Genomic DNA, 22,867 nt, shown 5'->3' on the forward strand with positions numbered 1-22,867 from the left:
ACCTGGGAGAGACTGGCATGCGATGTCACCCATTACAGGGGTGGACTTTACCTGACCATGATTGACTGTGGGCCCGGGCGATTTGCCCTATGGAAGAAGCTACGTGGAGGAACAGGCAATGAAATAGCGGCAATCTTTGATGAGGTGTTTTTGGAGAGAGGTCCCGTGGAAGAGTTGTTAACCGACAACGGGACTGCGTTCAAGTCAGTAGCAGTGACGGAAGTAATGAGGAAATGGAATATCCAACAATTTTTCAGAGCTGCCTACAGGCCCAGTGGCAACGGGATCGTGGAGAGAAACCATTGCACCATAAAGGCAGTTGCGGAGAGAGGGGGCACCTCTCCTGAGCAAGCCGTTTACTGGTATAATATATCGCCTAGATTGGGACAAGTGCAAGACACAGTTCCACAACTGTCAACGTTCACATATTCCTGGAGACATCCCAGGGTTGAGCCGGCAAGCAGAGAGGCAGAGGCCACAGGGACCATTAAACTCGGGGATGAGGTATGGGTGAAGCCACCGGGGGCGCGCTGTACCACACAATGGAGTAGAGGTCGCGAGACTGGGAGGAACACTAGAAACAACATTGTGGTGGACGGAGTACCAAGGCATATTTTCGACATCAGACCAGTGGAAGGCAAAGTAATGGATGGGAATGTGCAGCAACAGGAGGAGGACGAGACACCTCAGAGGCCAAGTAGAGAGAAGCGACCGCCACAGTGGATGAGAGACTACGAAATATGATCTTGAGATCAGGGAGTCATGTGGTTAGAAGCTAAGAAAATTCCAGATCGGGCAGGAGAGTACACGCGTCGGCAGTACATAGACTGAAATCATAATCTTTTTGTGTGTAAGAAGTGACCCCCCCATTTCAAAGGTCCGCTTGTTCTGAGACTGCTTTATCCTTCATTTTTCCATGCAAGTTTCTTTGTCTTCGTTGATTTAATTCGCCCTAACTATGGAAATCCTAAGAAGTATCTTATCTACGCAATACTGTCTATTTGGTACTCATTATTAAAATGCTTGACTTATAAATCTTGTAGATATTTAGTTACATTTACGATTTGAACTTAGTACATCGATGAACATGTTCTAGATATTAAAAGACAAACTCCAAAGCATGTCACGTTAAATGGTCAACAGTGCATGAATAAGCATAAACCCTATTAGTTTGAACACGTATGCACTATATTACTGTTACATATATTTTATTCCGAACATCAATGACTCAGATTAAATAATTGGATTCCTCAACAAATCTTACCTGTTCAATCTTATCACGTGATCTTGTTAATAAAATAACAGAAACTAGTTCGTACAGTTAATGTCACTGAGTGTATGGAGCTTAGCAACAACGATAATACCTTTCTGAGAGTTAAAAAAAAAACACATTCCACCCTCGTATACTCATCTAAATCAGTGGAATCGCCCACTTTTTAATCAAATTAATTGATTGACTGCTCTAGTTAATGACCCATTGTAGTACACCAGAAGGAAGTTTCACACACCTCCCCGCAGTGACTTAGTCTACAATACATTGTCGTCTATACTGCACTGTATTGTTGATTTATAAAATTATGCGTAAATAATGGCTTCACTTAAAGTTTAAAATGCAAAACTCAGGTATCATGCTTCAATTGTACTCTAAATAGAAACATTCATTTCGAACGCGCCCCTATCCAAAGAACCAAATGTTGGATTTTTTAAATTATTTTACATAATCATTTGAATACGCATAAAAGTCAAGTATCATGGTTCAATTGTGCTCTAAAAGAAACATTCATTTCGAACACGCTTGTCTTATAAAAGAATATGCAGTTAAATTTATAGACTGAGCCTTTCTGCTTGTGCGGAGATAAAGCTTCTCAAATGCACTTGTGATGTTAGGTTGTATGAAAGTGTTAACTTTGGTCAAAATCCGATTTCCTTCTTTAACCGGATTTTCTCGTTGATTGATTTTCGATACATATACAAAACCTACATAAGAACAACCCCAGCCACATAAAGTACCTTCGTGTGAAATTTCATAAAGATTGACCTAGCCGTTTTCGAATCCATAGGAAACGAACTAACGCGTGCACGCACACACACACACAAAGTTTTTGTAGATATCGTAAATCATAAAAATGGCCGGGCATATTTTCAGTTGTTTCACTAAAAATGTACGACCAAAAATATGCCCAACCAATATACGACTGATTGCTCCTGCTGTTTGCAATATAAAACCAACGTGCAAAGTTGCTTGAATCAGCAGGAGCTGATCCAACATTTTAGTCGTGCTGAATTTTAGTTGTACGTAGGGAGCTTTACTAAAAATGTACGACTAAATTATGTACGATAATTACCTCCTGCTGCTGATTTGCTATTAATAAAGCAACTTCGCCGCGGACGAACTACTGGGTTTGTCAGCATAAAATATCATAAAAATCTGTTGTGATATTATTAAAATAAATAATATGAATTTCCTCACAAGTTTCACTGGAGAGGTTATTTTTTGGCAAATATCTTTTTAGAGTCATATAAAAAGCATTTACAAAAAATAAATTGTTTAAAAATATTTTCTCTTAAAGCAGAAAGTAAATAGATACATGAGTATTTACATAAGGAAATCCTTAAAGACTGAGACAATTATTTTTTATTCTGTGTGCCACATTTTTTTCGTTAAAAATTTTTATAAAAAATAAATAAATTTATTTTTTAAATTAGTGGTGCCTTGGTTTTATTTATTATGCACGACTTATGTACGTCTAATTAAATCCTAAAAGTCTGAAACAAGTATTTGGCACACTGTATTGAAAAAAAAATTGTCTCGGTCGTTAAGGATTTAATAGTTAATGCAACTTTGACAGTTTCAAGTTTAATTAAAAAAATAAAACAAAACAATTACGGAAGGGTTATTAGAGTCAGGGGACTTGAAGCAGATTAGAGTAAAGCCGAATGAGTTAAGGTAGAGGTTTGGAGTCAAAGTAGACTAAAAAGAACTATTAGATGAACTGCTGAATTTAATGATGGTGATGGCATCGATAAATAAGTTATCCTAATTGGATCTTACTTAATATACGCGAACTTGACTAAGGCTAGCATTTTACAGTTATTTTCCGCGACGGTCTCATATACACATCCAGAGCACAAATGACATATATACTTAATCTATTTGAGTTTGTGTTTTTTCTTGTGAGTCTGCGTTATTCTGTATTTGTATAATTGTGAATCGGCGATCGTTAGTGTGATATTATCATTCTTAATCGAAAATATGTATCAATGTACATATTTGATGATATTTTCTCATCTACTAATAAGACTAAATTTGTATTACTTGTTTTGATCGGACTATTGTTCTCATATTGAGTGTTATTTGTGAAACGTTTTGGTCGATGAAGCCTTTGACCTTCGTTAGCCATATTAGTTGCCATCTTGGAAAAGAAAAGAGAAAAGTTACTGGCTCCATAGATTGTTTCGTATTCTTGCAGTTGTTTTTGCTTTATTCGTTTACTTTTGTTTTTGATGCGTGAAAAAAAATTGGTTGACAAGGGGAAATAAGTCTAATAAAGTTTGATAGGGAATTATCTCCCTTTTACCCTTTTTCTTAGTCGTCAAGTATTAATTAAGACTGGAATAGTCTATTACTAGGTAACATAGGTTAGTTCCGCCACAACACCCCCCCCTCCTAAGCTGATAACTCAGGATGGTGTATTAGTATTTTTCCTATTTGGGTGGGTCATGAGTGACTTGATGATTTTACTTTTCCTGTCCGAACGTCGTGGTTCTGGTGTGATTTCCGAAGGCTCAATGTATCGTAGACAATTTCAGTAGCCTCTACTTTTTGAGGGATTCATTGTTCAGTGCAATTATTTTTCTTTTGGCCTGCAAGAAAAATGTTTTATTGTCATTTTCTCATGTATTAATCGCGAGAATTTCATAAAATAATTGATTACTTGCATGGGTAGACTCCGTCACAAGCAATTTAGTGTCAATAAACCTCACCTAGGACTGCGCTTGTAATAATCTATCAGACAATGGGGGATATTCTCCCAGGGGTTTCCACTAGTGTTGTACTCTGATAAACTGTCTATTTTATTAAAGCTGCCAGGTAAAACGCCCCGGAGTTCTTCCATATTGTAAAAAAAATAGTTTGAGTGCTATGATTTTGCTGCGCATAATATCTTTGAGTAACGTTGACTCGGTAAATAATGTTCCAATACTGGGGACAAATAGAGTTGCGACTGGTATCTGTTACAGTGTAAATGAAGTTTTTGTATCCGGTGAAAAATCGCCTGCAGTCGCATAGATATTTACGATTGGGTCAGTTGGCAAGGGTGTCATCACTTAAGGACTAGAGTACTCAGCCTGATTTTGTTTGCTTGGTTTGTGTTCAGGCGCTGTCCTCGTTAGGGGAGAGGTACTTTTGTTCGATCTACAATAGTATCGGTTTGTTTACGCCTTCTGTGTGTGGCTTTTTGTGGCTTAGAACAAGAAAAGTTTCTTTTTAATTTGTTTTTCAAAGCATAGGCATCTGTTGTACTTTTTTATTTTTGTTTTGCAAAAGTTATTGATTGGGTGGTTCTATAGTTTTAATTCATGAATCCAGTCCGACCCGAGGAGGTTAGTGGTATTCCTTAATGCACGATTTTTAATTTTTTTGTCTTTTCCAATAATGTGGCATTCGTTAAAAATTAACCTTCGAAGTTAATTTGTATACCGTTAACGGCCTTTGCTGTTTTGCATGTTTTCAGCATTGTCGGTTTATTCAATTTCTTCCAGGTATTTAATTTTACTATGGAAAAGTCTGAAACGAATCGGGTTGCATTTTTATTTCTTTATCATGAATTTTTATAGTTACACATTTTCGCAACCCTTTTTCGTTATTTTAAGTCTTCTTATACACACTCAGATTTTGTATTTAATTTTATTTCTGCAATGAGTACCTTTGTGTCCTTTTTTTACATATTAAAAATTTTCTTTTGTGCTGTTAATTTTCATATCGTTGGGCCTCTAGCCTCATTAGTTGTTGTTGTTGTTGTTGTTGTTGTTGTTGTTGTTGTTGTTTGTTTTTCATCTATGCAAATTGGTGTTAAAATAATTGTTCTTGTCTTTTATCTGTGCGTTTTTGGTGTTAAAATAATTGTTCTTGTCTTTCATCTGTGCGTTTTTGGTGTTAAAATAATTGTTGTTGATATTGTTATTGTCTTTCTTCTCCGCGTTTTGTCTTTCTACTTCGCGTTGTTGTTGTTCAATTTGCAGGTTTAATAATAGTTCCAATGTACTTTTCAAAACCGTGTTCAGATTAACCCGTTTTTAGTATTTTTAGAACAATTTGAGGAAAAGGGAAAAATATTTCGTTTCTTTTAAAAACTTTGCAAACGAATGTTGGACATACAGTTTTAAATTCCTTGGAAAGAATATTTCTCCCAAAAAGAATGTATTTCTCATCGAAAAAAATATTTATATATCGACAGAAATATTCATATATTTTCAAGGTAAATGTCTTTTTCCATAGAACAGAATAATGTTGACCGTAACGAAAAAGTCGAAAACCGTATGTACTTTTTTTTTAATAAGTCAAAAAAATATTCGCTGATACACTTATTTAGTGACACGAGAAAAAAATACGAATAATTCCTATTTCTCCTTCTTTCCTATTTACGAGTGCGCCAAAGATGCCGTGACAGTGTCAATCAAAGAAAAGAAAAAATATGAAAATGTTCTTACTTTCTACGAGTTTGAAATTTAAACTTTTATGTCCACGAACTTATTTGGTTTTCGAACTTATTTGTTTTTTTCTACTTGCATCAGTGTTTTCTGAACACTTGCTTGGTTTTATTCAGCTTTCTTTCGTGAGTTCGTTTGAATATTGGGATTATTTTTAATTCGAGTGATCTCTGTGAGTTCGAAATTCGACGTCGCCACTCTTATAGCTCTGTTAAAGGGTTACAAATAAAAAAACAGAACGCCAAAATAATTTAACAATATGTATTGCAAAAAATATAATAGGCGGGTTATTTGTTGTGGTCGACGAACGACCTACGTTGGTCCACCGGATATCGGCTGGTTATTTATTTGCTTCCCACGAAACAAAATGTGACACAAGGTCGGTTTAATGTGGGAAATAACAAGCTCTCCTCAAAAGGGGATTCTTCAAAAATAAAATTGCCTTAGTATAGAAGGGTTTCCCCTTCCATTGACTGAGGACAATTAATTTGAGTGCATCATTTGTTCAGGCACCACACTTCAGCCACGAGTCCAGTACGAGTACCGGATATCGACTGGGTATTTATTTGCTTCCTCACGAAAACTACATGTGACACAAGGTTTTTAATGTGGGAGAAAAAATCTCCCCTCAAAAGGGACACTCTGACAGTTTGCAAAATAAAATTACCTTAATATAGACGTGTTTCCTCCATTGACCGAGGACAATTAATTTGAGTGTAGCATATATGCATACACCACACTTCAGTGACCGGCCAAGTACAAGTACCGGGTGTCGACTGACACCTTACGACTTAGTCTTCCGGTATTTATTGAGATTGGAATAGTCTATTATTAGGTAACATAGGTAAGTTCCACCACAACAATTAGTTAAATCTATTATAATTTTAGCCATGTTAAGAGGCATCCAATAGTGAAGGGAATACAAATGTACTAGTCAATATCAAATATAATAAATTTGTTATTGCAAGAAATCTACAGGTTTTAAAACTAAGAATAACCTCATCAGATGATTTCCATAACTTGTGATAAGTTTTTAATTTTACCATCGTTTTTTTTTATGTTGCTCACTATCGATTAAACTATGGCGCTATATACGGATTTAGTCTCTAGGGATCTGAATCAAGGTATACTTTTTGATATCCGATAGGTTTCAATATTTTCTATTAACAACTTCTAATTAGTTTTTTTTTTTTAAATGTTTTTTATGTTTAAATGTGTTTATGTATCTAATAATTTAAATATAATTCTCTAATATAATTTTTATTATTTTATAAAACAATTAAAATATAATTTCTTAATATAATTGTAAAAAGTTTATAAAATTATTTAAATATAATTTTCTAACATAATTGTCATTAGTTTATAAAATAATTCAGATACTATTTCTTAATATAATTGTCATTAGTTTATAAATTAATTCAAATATAATTTGCTAATATAATCGTCATCAGTTTTTAAAATGATTCAAATATTATTTCTTAATATAATTATCATTAGTTTATAAAACAATTCAAATACTATTTCTTAATATAATTGTGATTAGTTCATAAAATAATTTTAATATAATTTGCTAATATAATTATCGTTAGTTATAAAATAATTGAAATATAATTTGCTAATATAATTGTCGTTAGTTATAAAATAATTTAAACATAATTTGCTAATATAATTTTCGTTAGATTATAAAATAATTTAAACATAATTTGCTAATATAATTGTCGTTAGTTTATAAAATAATTTAAATATAATTTGCTAATATAATTGTCGTTAGATTATAAAATAATTTAAATATAATTTGCTAATATAATTGTCGTTAGTTATAAAATAATTTAAATATAATTTGCTAATATAATTGTCGTTAGATTATAAAATAATTTAAATATAATTTACTAATATAATTTTCGTTAGTTTATAAAATAATTTAAATATAATTTGCTAATATAATTGCCATTAGGTAATGAAATAATTCAAAAGAATTTCTTAATATAATTGTCGTTAGTTTATAAAATAATTTAAATATAATTTCCTTATATAATTGTCATTAGTTTATAAAATAATTCAAATAATATTTCTTAATATAATTGTACTTAATTTATAAATAAATTTAAATATAATTTGCTTACATAATTATCATTTGTTTATAAAATATTTCAAATAGTATTTCTTAATATGATTGTCATTATTTTATAAAATAATTTAAATATAATTTGCTAATATAATTGAAATTAGTTTATAAAATAATTCTAATATTATTCCCTAATATATTTGTCATTTATTTATAAAATAATTCAAATATTGTTTCTTTATATAATTGTAATTAGTTTATAAAACAATTCAAATATTATTTCTCTATAATATTGTCATGAATTTATAAAATAAATATAATTTCCTAATATAATTGTCATTAGTTTATAAAATAATTTAAATATTATTTCTGAATATAATTCTGATTAGTTCATAAAATGATTTAAATATAATTTGCTAATATAATTATCATTAGTTTATAAAATAATTTAAATAGTATTTCTTAATATGATTGTCGTTAGTTTATATAATAATCCAAATATAATAACGTATTATAATGGTCATCAGCTTAAAAAAAATAATTCATATATAATTTGCTAATACAATTGTAATCCCTTGATAAAATAATTTAAATATAATTTGCTAATATAACTGGCATTAGTTTGTAAAATAACAGAAATATTGTTTCTTAATATAATTGTCATTAGTTTATAAAATGATTTAAACATTATTTGCTAATATAATTTTCATTAGTTTATAAAATAATTCCAATATAATTTCCTCACATAATTTTCATTAGTTTATAAAATAATTAAAATATTAGTTTTAATATAACTGTAATTAGATTATAAAATAATGCAAATATAATTTCTTAATATAATTGTCATTACGTACTGAAATAATTTAAATATAAGTTCCCAATATAATTATCATTAGTTTCTAAAATAATTTAAATATCATTTGCTAATATATTTGTCCTTATTTCATAAAATATTCAAATACTATTTTTTAATATAATTGTCATTAGTTTATAAAATACTTGAAATAATATTTTTAGTATAATTGTCATTAGTTTATAAAGTAATTCAAATATTATTTCTTAATATAATTATTATTTGTTTATAGAATAATTTAAATATAATTTTCTAATATAATTTTCATTAGTTTATAAAACAATTAAAATATTATTGCTTAATATAATTGTAATGAATGTATAAACAACAAAAATTTCTTAATATAATTCTCATTAGTTTATAAAAATATAAAATATTTTTTTAATATAATTGCCATTAATTTAAGAAATATTTTAAATTAAATTTGCTATTATAATTGTCATCAATTTATAAAATAATACAGATATTATTTCTTACTATACTTGTCATTAGTTTATAAAATAATTTAAATATAATTAGCTAATATAACTGTCATTATTTTTTTTAAATAATTCAAAGATATTTTCCTAATATAATTGTCTTTCATTTATAAAATAATTCAAATATTATTTCTCAATAATATTTTCATTAGTTTATAAAATAATTCAAATATTATTTTTTCAATCTAGTTGTCATTAGTTAAAATAATTTAAATATGATTTCCTATTACAATTGTCATTATTTTGTAAAATAATTTAAATATAATTTCCTAATATTATAGTCATTAGTTTATAAAATAATTCAAATATTATTTCTCTTCTTTTACATAGGCATAAGCACATATCAAGGCCTAGAGAACACTCGAGGATAAGGGTTAAGAGTGTACAGTAGTCAATTGGACAATATAGTAATCGTAAGTAATGGAAATTCAATAAATTTGTTAGCAAGTGAAACGGCTCATCAAGAACTTGTTTACGTTGGACTTGAAGACAACCATATTGTAGTCAGCTGGAAAGCAGGAAAACGGAAGACAATTCCACAGGCGTGCAGCTCTAAGAAAGTAACTTTGTTCATGGAATCTACGTTTAGGTTTAGGCACAGATAATAAGTGGGGGAATTATTGATAGTGTTTTCAGCTAGATGAGTGTTGCTTGTGAAAGTTTGGCGAGGTGGGGGGACTTCCATGAAAATAACGATAAAGCAGACACGCAACATGCCTCATGTGAGATAGAGGTTGCAGCGAAGAGAAACGGGCATCTCCTACGAGGCTACGAAGTCTATTTGAAACTCTATCAAGACAGGACAAGTCCTTTCTAGCAGCTCCTGCCCAGATGTGGCAACAATATTCCATCCTTGGACGTACCTGACTCTTATATAGATAGAGAATTGCATCAGCAGGGAGATATCTACTGGATCGATAGAAGGATCCCACAATTTTTCCAGCGGCCTTGGCAACAGATTTGATATATGTGTTCCATTTAAGATCAGGAGTAAAGGTCAAGCCCAGAAACTTGTCAAAACTTGAGGCCTCCCCAAGAAGAGCCATTCATTTCAATTGATGCCAGATGGGGACCAGAACGCCGATGATGTAAAAAGAGAAGCTTGGTTTTAGATGCATTAAAAGTAACCAGCCACTCCTTTCCCCCATTGTGTCACATGCTCAAGATCAGAAGAGAGAGAATCAGAGAGAACTTGGTATGTGCTACCATAGATGGTAGTGTCATCAGCATAAATGTCTACGATTGATGTAAGGGTGTGATTTGGAAGATCATTAATGTAGATCAGGAAAAAGAGCTGGCCCCAAATTGGACCCCTGAGTGACTCTAGCATTAATACTGTGAGCTTCTGATTTTTGCCCCTCAACTACTACTCTTATGAACCTATCAGAGAGAAATGATTATATAATTTCTTAATATAATTGTTATTAGTTCATAAAATAATTAAAATATAATTTCCCAAGATAATTTTCATTATTTTATAAAGTAATCTAAATAAAATTTGCTAATATAATTGTCATTATTTTATAACATAATACAAATGCTATATCTTAATATGATTGACATTAGTTTATAAAATATTATTTCTGAATATAATTTTCATTAATTTATAAAATGATTTACATATAATTTGCTAATATAATTGTCATTAGTTTATAAAATAATTCCAACATAATTTCTTAGTATGATTATCATTAGTTTATAAAGTAATTCAAATAATATTTCCTAATATAATTGTCATTAGTTTACAAATTAATGTAAATATAATTTCTTAATATAATTGTCATTTTTAATAAAATAATTTAAATATAATTTGCTAATACAATGGTTATTTTTTATAAAATAATTAAAGTATTATTTCTTTAAATAATTGTCAATACTTTATAAAACAATTCAAATATTGTTTTTGTCTCATTGTCATTAGTTAAATAAATGATGTAAATACAATTTACTAATAGAATTTTAATTAGTTTATAAAATAATTCAAATATTATTTCTTTAATACAATTGTCATTAGTTTATAAAATAATTTTAATATAATTTGTTAATATTATTGTCATTTTTATATAATAATTCAAATATCATTTCCTAATAAAATTTTCATTAGTTTATAAAATGATTTAAATATAATTTCCTAATATACTTGTCATTATTATATAAAATAATTAAAATATTATTTCTTAATAAAATTGTCACTAGTATATAAAATAATTTAAAGATATTTTGCTAATATAATTGTCATACGTTTATAAGAAAATTAAATATAATTTCTTAATATAATCGTCACTAATTTATGAATAATTGTAATATAGTTTGTTTATACTATTGTCATTATTTTATAAAATAATTCAAATAGTATTTCTTAATGTAATTCTCATTAGTGTATAAAATAATTTGAATATAATTTGCTAATATAATTGTCCTTAGTTTATAAAGTAATTCAAATACTTTTCTTAACGTAAGTGGCATTAGTTTTTAAAATAAGTAAAATATAATTTGCTAATATAATTGGTACTCTTGCATAATTTGACCCGAATTCTCCTGATTTCCTGTCAAGCCCGAATCGGGCCAGACCGGCAATCATCGATATCAACCGAGCGTTGTTCAAATGTTGAAACGCTAATTCGACTTAAATTTTTTGTTTAATGTTTTTAGTATTTTTTTATTTTATGATTAGTTATTTTTAATGATTTATTTAATTTGAATATTTTTTTTGTACTTCAATTTCTGGGAGTTTGCTTAGCCAATGAAAAAGCGATATGTAAATGAAAGCAGACGACATTCGAATTGGAAGAAATCGACTGAACCCAAAAAAGCTGACAAACAACTATATTTTCAGCAGGAAAAGAAATTGCTTTCCCAAAGAATGAGGTGCACCAATTGTAAACACAAATGTTTACTAAAAAAGATCGTGCGTAAAGGATGGCTTCTCCTGCCGGTGTACCAATGTACCAATGGACAATGTAGACAATGGATATCATTACGCACATGATCATTAACTTTCTGAGAGAAATTTATCAGGAGTATTTCTGAGGAATCCCCGGTAAACAGGAGGCCAGGGCACACTGTAGAAATTGATGAATCTCTATTCAACCGAAGAAAACGTATAAAATAGGGAGAATCCTTGAATCACTCTGGGTCAAAACAGCATAACAAACAAAAATGCAGGACCAGCCGGGAGCTTCTGGGTACATATTTACTTGAATTTATGTGGAGACAAAAATTTGGGAAACGATCCTTTTGTCTCCATCATAAATCACATTTCCGAAAGCTACTCGGTTGGGATGCTTCCTTCCATTTCCTCTACCCCATCACTTCCCTCTTTGCTGTCGATGGCCGATCAACAGTCGACCGAAGTAAAAGATTCTTAAGGAAATATCCCCATCTCAAGAAAGTTCTTCCGCCGGCAATGCACAACCGTAATATAAAAAAAAATCATTATTTCTTGAAAAAAAACATGTTTTTCTATTTCTGTATATCCCCTCCCCAGAAAAAAAAATGAACAAAAAGTCTTGAAAATAAAATTAAAAAAACTGACTGAACAAAAAGTCTTGAAAATAAAATAAAAAAAACTGACTGAACAAAAAGTCTTGAAAATAAAATAAAAAAAACTGACTGAACAAAAAGTCTTGAAAATAAAATAAAAAAAACTGACTGAACAAAAAGTCTTGAAAATAAAATAAAAAAAACTGACTGAACAAAAAGTCTTGAAAATAAAATTTAAAAAACTGACTGAACAAAAAGTCTTGAAAATAAACTAAAAAAAACTGACTGGACAAAAAGTCTTGAAAATAAAATTAAAAAAACTGACTGAACAAAAAGTCTTGAAAATAAAATAAAAAAAACTGACTGAACAAAAAGTCTTGAAAATAAAATAAAAAAACTGACTGAACAAAAAGTCTTGAAAATAAAATTAAAAAAACTGACTGAACAAAAAGTCTTGAAAATAAAATAAAAAAAACTGACTGAACAAAAAGTCTTGAAAATAAAATTAAAAAAACTGACTGAACAAAAAGTCTTGAAAATAAACTAAAAAAAACTGACTGAACAAAAAGTCTTGAAAATAAAATTAAAAAAACTGACTGAACAAAAAGTCTTGAAAATAAAATAAAAAAAATAAGAAAAAAAATACGGTTAAAGAAAAATAAAAAAAATTGTACTTACACCTAACATCCATACAGGTAAGCAACCTTTCTTGAAGATAACAATATTTACATAACTTGCTGTTGATAAATATTTTGCAAAAAAAATAAACTAAAATAAATTAAATAAACATATTTGTTTTTTTTTGTTTTTTTTTTTTTCAAGGTAGGTGTTTTGTTATTTTTTTATAATTTGCATTTGTATTATTTTTTTCGGTTTGTTTTGCTTTTTTCCTTAGTTTGCGTCTGTTACGCCGCTCGGCTGAAACAGAGGATTGTCAGTCTCACCCGATCCGGGCTTGACGGGAAATCACGATAATTCGGATCAAATTATACAAGAGTACCTATAATTGTTATTAATTTATGAAATAATTCAAATATTATTTCTTAATATAATTGTCATTAGTTTCTACAATAATTCACATATTATTTCGTTATATGATTGTCATGATTTTATAAAATAATTTACATATACTTTGCTAATATAGTTATAAAATAATTTCAGTATAATTTACTAATATAATTTTCATTAGTTTATAACATAATTTAAAGCTTATTTGCTAATAAAATTGTCATTTGTTTATAAAATAGTTCAAATATTATATATTTATATAAGTGTCATCAGTATATAAAATAATTTAAATATAATTTGTTAATTTAATTGTCATTATTTTATAAAATAATTCAAATAAAACTTCTTAATATAATTGTCATTAGTTTATAAAATAATTTAAATATAATTTCCTAATATAATTGTCATTATTTCATAAAATAATTAAAATATAATTTTCGTATATAACTGTCCTTAGTTTATAAAATAATTTTTACATAATTTTCTAATATAATTGTCATTAGTTTTTAAAATAATTCAGATATAATTTTTTAATATAATTGTCATTAGTTTATAAAATAATTTTTCTATTATTTCTTAATATGATTGTCATTAGTTTATAAAATAATTTAAATATAATTTGCTAATATAATCGTCATTAGTTTATGAAATCCGTTGCCGGAAAACTATTCAATTATAAAGGATTTCCTGTTTTATTTCTATAAGAATAAATTGAAACTTTTTGTCATATTTACAAAAAAAAAACATTTAAAACAAATAATGTCAATTCATCAACAAAATAAATTTTAATTCCAAACGGTCAAACGCTGTTTTCTCATTGCATTTTCTAAATAATAGTTTTCACATTAAAAAGAACCCCTTTTAACTCTGTTATATTCTTAAACCCATTTTTTATGCATTATAATTTTTCTAACGAAGACTGACTTCGTCATTCTTCCATACCAAACGACTATGACGAGGGTAGTAAACGGTGAATTGCAAACATTTCGATCAATGACATAATCATTTGCAGTAGAAAACAAAGGTTTCATTTCTTAACAATTTTACTCAAATGGACTTTCTTATTTAATCTATTGTATTTGCATTTTTTCGCATTTGTAATAGAAGAGTGTTCTTAGTTTTCAGTTTCAATGTTTTTCTCACATGTTTAATTCCTGACATTGCAAATTTTATGAGCCATGTAGTAATATTAGTAACAGTTTGACGTAGGGATTTACGGAATTATTAACATATAGATGTCCTGTCTCGGCTTGATTTTGTTTCTTGGAATGGTGACATACAACGAGCAAAGAACTGTAGTTTACTTACCAGCGATAAAGGCATTTTGAAAGACGAGGATCTTTTGGAACCAAAGCAGAGAAATCCAATTCATCGGCCCTCGAGTTTGTTTCATTGTCAAACAATCGATAAAATCACTTTGTGCGTTTAGTTCAAAAACATATTCTTATTCATTCTGACGGTTAAGATTGTTGTTGTTGTTCTTCTACTTCTTCTTCTCCTCCTACCCCCTCCACCTTCTTCTCGTTGTTTTCTTCTTTGATACTATTTTCGAATCAATCTTAAAATTCTCGAACGGCTAAGATCTGCAAACCTTGCCGCTGTTGGTCGTTATAAAAACTAAAGAAAGGTGAAGACAATGAAATAACTTCATAGCTCGATCTACCCCTTTCAACAAGCCTATAGAAAAAAGGCGGAGTCACACAATTTGCTAATGTCTATGGGTGGGGCGTGGCGCGAACCATGCGTGCTGGTGACTAAAGGTTAAACAAACAGATTAGAACATTGTTTATGTAACGATATATGCATCTATAATTAAATGATTATCTATAATATCGACCTCGTAAATAATGTATATGGCTTGCCTCATTGTTTGATGTCTACAAATATTCATCTCCATTCCAATATTTCTACACTTCGTCTTTGTTACGTTAGAGGAGAGACATCGCAGGTAAGAACAGGTGATGAAGAAATAAAATAAAGAGAAAATAGAGTTTGTTTTTCTCTTAAACGAAGAGGCACGCGAGAGGCACTCGAACGAACCACTGTGAAAATGTATATTATTGGCGTTTCAAGTCTAACCTTGATGCTTTCTTGTTGAGTTCATGCGTAACTTAGTAAGCAGAAATTTCGACAACCGATTTCGATATCGGAAAGAAATGAGACCGATTCTAATTTGGCACCTTTCTTTACTTGACTTTTGAACCATGTGTCATTTCACTCGTGTATACTCTTACTCTATGATCACATTCGGTATGAATACCTGTGTCACATTTTTTTTATATTCCAGTTACACTCGAACCATCAATATAGCTTACTCGGTACAGCGATTGCATCTTGTTCATTCATAAGTCCGAGTGTTTAGTAAAATCCAAAGAGATTAAAAACAAACGCACCATAATGAAGATGGGATAAGGGAGAGAAAGGTGAGACGGACGTAAATTGGGGGGAAATGACAGTAACAAATTGTAAGCAGTCTTTATTTTCATCATCCCTAAAATAAAATCGACTGCAGTTCATGTGTACGTTTAGGGGCCTGTTTGGTTTGTTTGTTTTACAAGTCAACACTTGTTTTGGGTATTTCAATAGAATACACATTGAAAATGAATTCATTAACTATAGGCTGACATTTTACCTCGAGCAGGCGGACAGGGTTGTTAATACATTTGTTAAATGGCATCTTTATGTGTAATTTAGTCGTTAGATTTGACAGGATTAGAGCACATTCCATAGTCCGCCCATGTATCCATTACGCCACTCCTACTCCAACTCTTATAGGTTTATGTCAATCGCTATTGAAAATTGGTCGTGTTTTTAATTTGTTAACTTATGTATTACTTATTCTTGTTTCCTGTGCGTCCATATAGCATAGACGAACGAAGAAAGAGGGAACATTAGGATATAGGAAAATCAGAAAGAAGTGAAAAAATATGTCACGCAATTTCGAAGAAATGTACGAAAGCGTTCTTATTTATATGTTTTTTAGGAATCATTTTAATATTCTTATCAATTAGTTTCATTCAAATCATTTCAGATAGTGAATGATATTGCGGGGCGATATCTATTGCTCAGTAATTTGATTCCTATTCACATTCTGTAATCACATAAATGAAACTAATTGATAAGAAAATGGATTTAGTTAAGTAACAAATGATAATTCTAATATTAAAATGTTTAATACTACTACTACTAATTATAATCTATTATAATAAAGTCGTATCTCTGTCTGTTTGTTTGTTCACAATTTGGTGCTTTACAACTGGATTTTAATACTGAAAATGGACTTTTATAGACTTTTATTTCTGATTTCTACATATGCTATTTATTCAAAAGGAATCAGCCTTCGGGAGTTTATCTCATTTGCATATTACATTAACGAAAATCTGTTTTAATAATTAGCTCTAATTTTGAATGGAAATTTTGTTTGAGTATTCAATTTTAAAATTTATTTAAAATGTTGATTTATTTAATTTAATTTTAATTTACATTTAATTTAATTTTAATTATTGTTAGAACCAAGATCGGCTGCGTTTATAAATGAAACTTTTAATTTAAGCTATGGGTTATTTCTCTTTAAGCCATGAGATTTTATTTCCCTGTTTAATTTCATAGATGAGGATGGCTATGTTTTATAAATCCAAAATATGGTTCACTTTTTGGAAAATCGTAACAACTTATGATATTTGGTGTATCTTAAATAGTCTGTGACTAAACCCTCTTCCCGGCAATATGATTTTTCCTGGCAACGCCGGGTATGTGCACCTAGTATTATTATAATCTACACTTCTGTTCGTGATGTCGCCAAACTTATCAAAACATTGATTTCAGCAAAGCAACTGGACCTGACAACATTCCACTCATGGTACTAAAGAAGACGCACCCATTCTTGCAAAGTTGTTCAATCGATGCCTAAAGGAGAAATGCTCCTCAACACAATGGAAAACTTCGTTAATCTTCCCAGTATTTGAAAATACTTGAGATCCGTCTTCCACATCTCAGTACAGACCAGTCTTCTGTGTCTTCTGTGTCTTCTAAGTGTGATGAGTAGATTGTTCGAATCCGTGATAAAAAAATAAATTGTCGACAAAAACAACCTACTCAGTGATAAGCAATATGGTTTCCATCCAGCAAGATCTACAGCCGATATATTGACTGTGATATCACACTGCATTATTGAGTCTATCGACATATCAAAGGCATTTAATAAGGTTTTACATAAAGATCTACTTTATCAGATTTCCAGCCATATCTTGAAATGTCCTCTGAACTATCGATTCTTTTCTCTCTGATATACATGGAGAGACAGAAGTCAAAGTATCAGCACTGGCATGCTTCAGGGGTTAATCCTGAGTCCAACTTTCTTTCTGATTTTCATCAATGATGTCCCAAATCATATCCTAAGTTCATTCATCAGTATTTGTGCAGATAACACGACCATCTATGGCAACACTTCAAACACCAGTAACGATCAAAATCTTTCTCTCTCCTTCAACTTTGGGCACTGGATAGTTAATTTTAATGCATCCAAAACTAAACTTCTATCTTTTCACTAAAAACGATTTGATCCACGCTTGGTCCTAATTGAAATGAATGACCATCGTCTTGAGAAAGCACCTTGCTTCAACATGCTTCTAAGACTGCTGGGCGAAAATGGATACTTACATCAAATCTGTTACCATTTGTAGTCAGATACAAGATCTTCCTGCAACTATTCATGTCTCTTATTTTATTTCCTCTTATTTTTATTCTCATTGTTCACAAAGAAAATTGATTATTTATTAGGATGTTTACATTAAATTGTGTCAACGTTTCTGTATACTATTCAATATGCATATTGCTACATTCCAGAATAGAACGGAATATAGCAATTAACGAACAGCTTTTTACATGCTTGTTCTGCCTTCACCACAGAGTATGTAACTTGTTATGAATTTATACATTTGCAAGACGACATACTACACTTTGCTGCGTTTTCAAAAATAAGAACACATACATTTCCTTTTGCCACAATTCAATTATTAAATATTTTGTTATTATCGCAAATATGTAACACAATACATAAAAACCTTCCTCAGATTTATTTTTACTTTTTTTCGTGTTGACTATGTAAATGTGAACATTATGATTATAATCTTTCACTCACTCTTGCCGCGGATTAATTCATTAAAGTTTCATTACAAAATAAATTAATTATTATACAAGCAGATTTAAAAGGAGTAATCAAAGTACCAACCAGAAATATATTAAAAATTTAATTCTCGATTCTTTCCTAATTTAAGATAAATTGCACAGTATGATCTCTTCTTTGCTTGGTTGATTATTCACTGCATTTCAATCACTTTTCTTTCGGTCATCTCTAAACATTAAAAATGACCCATATATTCAAAATATGTGCAAAGTATATTAAAGAAAGGTGCTTATCAAAATGTTCACTGAAACTAAAAGTCGTTATCTGCGAATAAATATAAACACGTTTTAAATATTTTTGATTTTTAAGTTGAGGATCATTTTCTTCAGTTCAACGTAAAATTTTGTCCAATTAGTGACAAACTCATTTCTTAATTTCCTTTATCACAGCGTCTGTTTCCGTTAAGGTAAACTTTGTGTTGTGGTTTTTATTATTATGGATAGAATGAGATCTTGTGATATTTGAAAGCTGAACCGCATTTAACTGCAATTCAGCTGATTGAAATACCATTCATTCATGTTGCTTCATACCTAATGAAGGAGCAGTCATCCAAAACGTAGAGAAATCTATTTTGCTAGATTTAAAACAATAAATATTTGTTTGACAAACCCTTTTAGAATCACCTAAATTGCTTACAGTGAAATGGCATCTTGTTTATTTTTATTTTGTTTCGATATTAGCATTATAAGAGAAAACAAGTTAGTTTCTAAGAGTTATTTTGTTATATAAATCATTTTCTAAACACAAATAGGTCACAGATGAACGGGTATAAGATTATGATCATTTTGTTTTTATGTTTCTGAATTTTCGAGTTGAGGATCGATAATTTGTATTATGTAGGTAATTCTAATTATTTAGATAATTCGGATAATTTAGATAATTCAAATAATTTAGATTATTCGAATAATTTAGATTATTCGAAGTATTTAGATTATTCAAATTATTTAGGTAATTCGAATAATTTAGATAATTAGAATAATTTAGATCATTCGAATTATTTAGATAATTGGAATTACTTAGATTATTCGAATTATTTAGATCATTCGAATTATTTAGATTATTCGAATTATTCAGATTATTCAAACTATTTAGATTATTTGAATTATTTAGATTATTCGAATTATTTAGATTATTCGAATTATTTAGATTATTTGAATTGTTTAGATTATTTGAATTATTTAGATTATTTGAATTATTTAGATAATTTGAATTATTTAGATTATTCAAATTATTTAGATTATTCGAATTATTTCAATTATTTGAATTATTTCGATTATTCAAATTCTTTCATTTATTCGAATAATTTAGATTATTCGAATAATTTAGATTATTCAAATTATTTAGATTATTCGAATTATTTAAATTATTCGATTTATTTAGATTAGTCGAATTATTTAGATTATTCAGATTATTTCGATAATTGGCATTATTTCAATAATTCGAATTATTTAGATTATTCAAATTATTTAGAGAATTTGAATTATTTAAATAATTCAATTTAGAGAATTCGAATTATTTAGATAATTCTAATAATCTAAATAATTCAAATAATCTAAATAATTTGAATTATTTAGATTATTCAAATTATTTAGATAATTCGAATTATTTCAATAATTCACATTATTGGTCTTATCTTGAATGGTATTGCGATTCCCGTGTTTGACAGAAATATTTCTGAGTTCGACAAAATACACCTGTTATGTTATTCCAGGCTTATCGTATAAGATGGTTGCGATAATCAACGAATAATATGAGAGCTGATTCATCACATTCTTTATTTATGATATGCTATAACAGAAAAATAAGAACTATAAGTCAATAACTGTTCTCTACTTCTGCATTATACAATGAACATAACTACCACAACATCTCTCTTCTTCAACTGCGAGTAAACTCGCCTAACTACTTAACATATTTCATTTTACTTTTGTTTATTCATTTATTTTGTTAATTGGAGAATATAGAGACTTTTTGTTTAAGAGTATGGGAGATTTATAGATCTAGTCTTTGTGCATTTTTATATATTTTCAGGATTAAAATCGGGGGTAGATTTACAGGATTCATTGGTATGTGATTCAGTGGTCGGCTGTTTTATCTAGGCGATTCCTGATTCTTAGACCTCCTCTGGCTAAAATCCGGTGATTACCTGTTCCGAAATGTGTGTGGTATTGGAACATTGCTGATGTGCAGTTCCCTTTCTGACGCAATTTCTTCAGATGTTTGTGGTCGGTCAGCTCTATCTTTAAGTGTCGGGTTTCTGTTAGCTGGTCTGATGAATTTCATATTCCTTTGGCAGATGTTACCATTTTCAGACTCAACTATGCTGAATGATTCCGAACACCCATTGCTTTGTTTTCTTGCACTAAGCATTATTTGCTTCAGTGCTTTACCATGATCACTACCATCTTCTTCGAATCCATACAAAATCATGTCATCATATATAAATATTCTCTTTCATGGCTCTCTGAAATTCATCTTGGGCGCATTTTACACCCATGGGAAATCTGTTGAGCATGTACCTTTCATATGGTGGTGTGAATGGCGTAAGTCTTTTTGAATTCTTATCCAGTTTCAGGTGTCAGTATCCAGATTGATATCACCAGCGAGAATCCTCTTGCACAGTTTAACTCAGCTGTGACGTCCTCAAATGTTGGAGTGATATGTTGTGTGCATTGCTTTATTTATGTCATGAGGATTTAGGCAAACTTCACCAACAACAAATTCAACAAATGAATTCACTAATGGTATTGGTTATGTCACAAGGGATATTATGCTGTGGGCTACCAAAGAGTTCAATTCCTTTCTTTAATTTCTTTTGTAGAGCTATCGGGATTCGTCAAATTGAGTCTTCAACTGGTGGTATTTCTGGGTCTGTGTAAATGGTATATTCACCGGATAGACAACTAATAGAATCAAATACATCAGGAAATTCCTGAATAATTTTCTTTCTTTCATTTAAATTTTCTTTACAACTTAATCTTGGTATTGGAACTAGTTTTGAATTCTGCTCGGATGCTTGGATGATTTTTTTTAATTATAACATCTGATTTTGCAACTAAATTTAGATCACTAACCCTAACTCCCATGATGTTTGTAATCATATTGGTCCTTTTGAATTTACAATATGGAATATTGCACCAATAAATCTGTTGCGGAATTTTACCACCAGCTGACGGGTTTATGTACTGAATCAATTGTTGCTCCTCAAAAAAGCAATAAACCTTATTGTTGTCGTTTGGAGTAGTACTCCATGTAGTTTTTATATACTTCCTTGGGCAAATAGTTACTCATAGCACCTGTATTGAGCTTAACATTGACCTAAATTTACATTTGTCTGTTACCAACTGTATTAGTTGATGGTAACTGCTGTACGGTGAGTAAAAATATATAAATATATATTTTCACTTGTACTGTTGTATAAGCAGATCCCCAGTAGTGAATACAACAATAAATTTGGCCAGAAATCGTGACCAAGGATCATGTGCTGAATCTCCGTGTGGTCGAGTGACAGCAAAGAAAAAAGTCGGTCACAAGTCTTGCAAAGATCCGGAGATTACGTCAAAGCGAGGTCAAGTTTAAGGACACAAAATCCCTGGGTAGTGAGTGACCACATTTTTGCGAAACAATGCTGATCGGAATGTCGGTCGAAGAGAGTCGACGGCAACAAGAGTTGACACAACAACACTAGAGGGGTAGCCATCTCTGTTACGCAGTCATTAGATTTGTCAATCTGTCATTAAAAACTTATATGTACAACGATATATTTTTATAACCAGCTGCGTGTGTTTCCTACTTTTACTGACGCGCGTCTAAATGAAAGAAATGACAAAAAAATAGTTATTTTTTTTAATTAAATAGACTTAAGGAAAATTGACGACTCGGCCATCATCATCATCATCACCATCACCATCATCATCATCATCATCATCATCATCATCATAGTGAAATATAACAGAACTTTTTTTTACTTACTTGCTTTTTAACTCCTATCTTGAAGCGGCAAACATTAGCAAAATGTCCCTTTTGTTGTTGTATATTTTGCATGACTTTCCTTTTGCTGGACACTTTCCCACAGGATGTCCTTT

General features: G+C 29.9%; 1 protein-coding gene across 1 annotated transcript in view; it reads right to left on the reverse strand.

Moving 5' to 3' along the window:
* LOC145277819 (protocadherin Fat 4-like) overlaps positions 1-15,246 on the reverse strand; it is a 514,458-nt gene extending 499,212 nt beyond the window's left edge. The window contains exon 1 of the mRNA XM_080129718.1: positions 14,906-15,246. Within this exon, the coding sequence (XP_079985844.1) occupies positions 14,906-14,990 (85 nt within the window). The 5' untranslated portion in view covers positions 14,991-15,246. The remainder of the gene's footprint in view (positions 1-14,905) is intronic.
* Positions 15,247-22,867: the final 7,621 nt, after the last annotated feature.

The sequence above is a fragment of the Euprymna scolopes genome, chromosome 6, assembly GCF_053919585.1.
Source record: "Euprymna scolopes isolate OS-2025 chromosome 6, ASM5391958v1, whole genome shotgun sequence".
NCBI lineage: Eukaryota > Metazoa > Mollusca > Cephalopoda > Sepiida > Sepiolidae > Euprymna > Euprymna scolopes.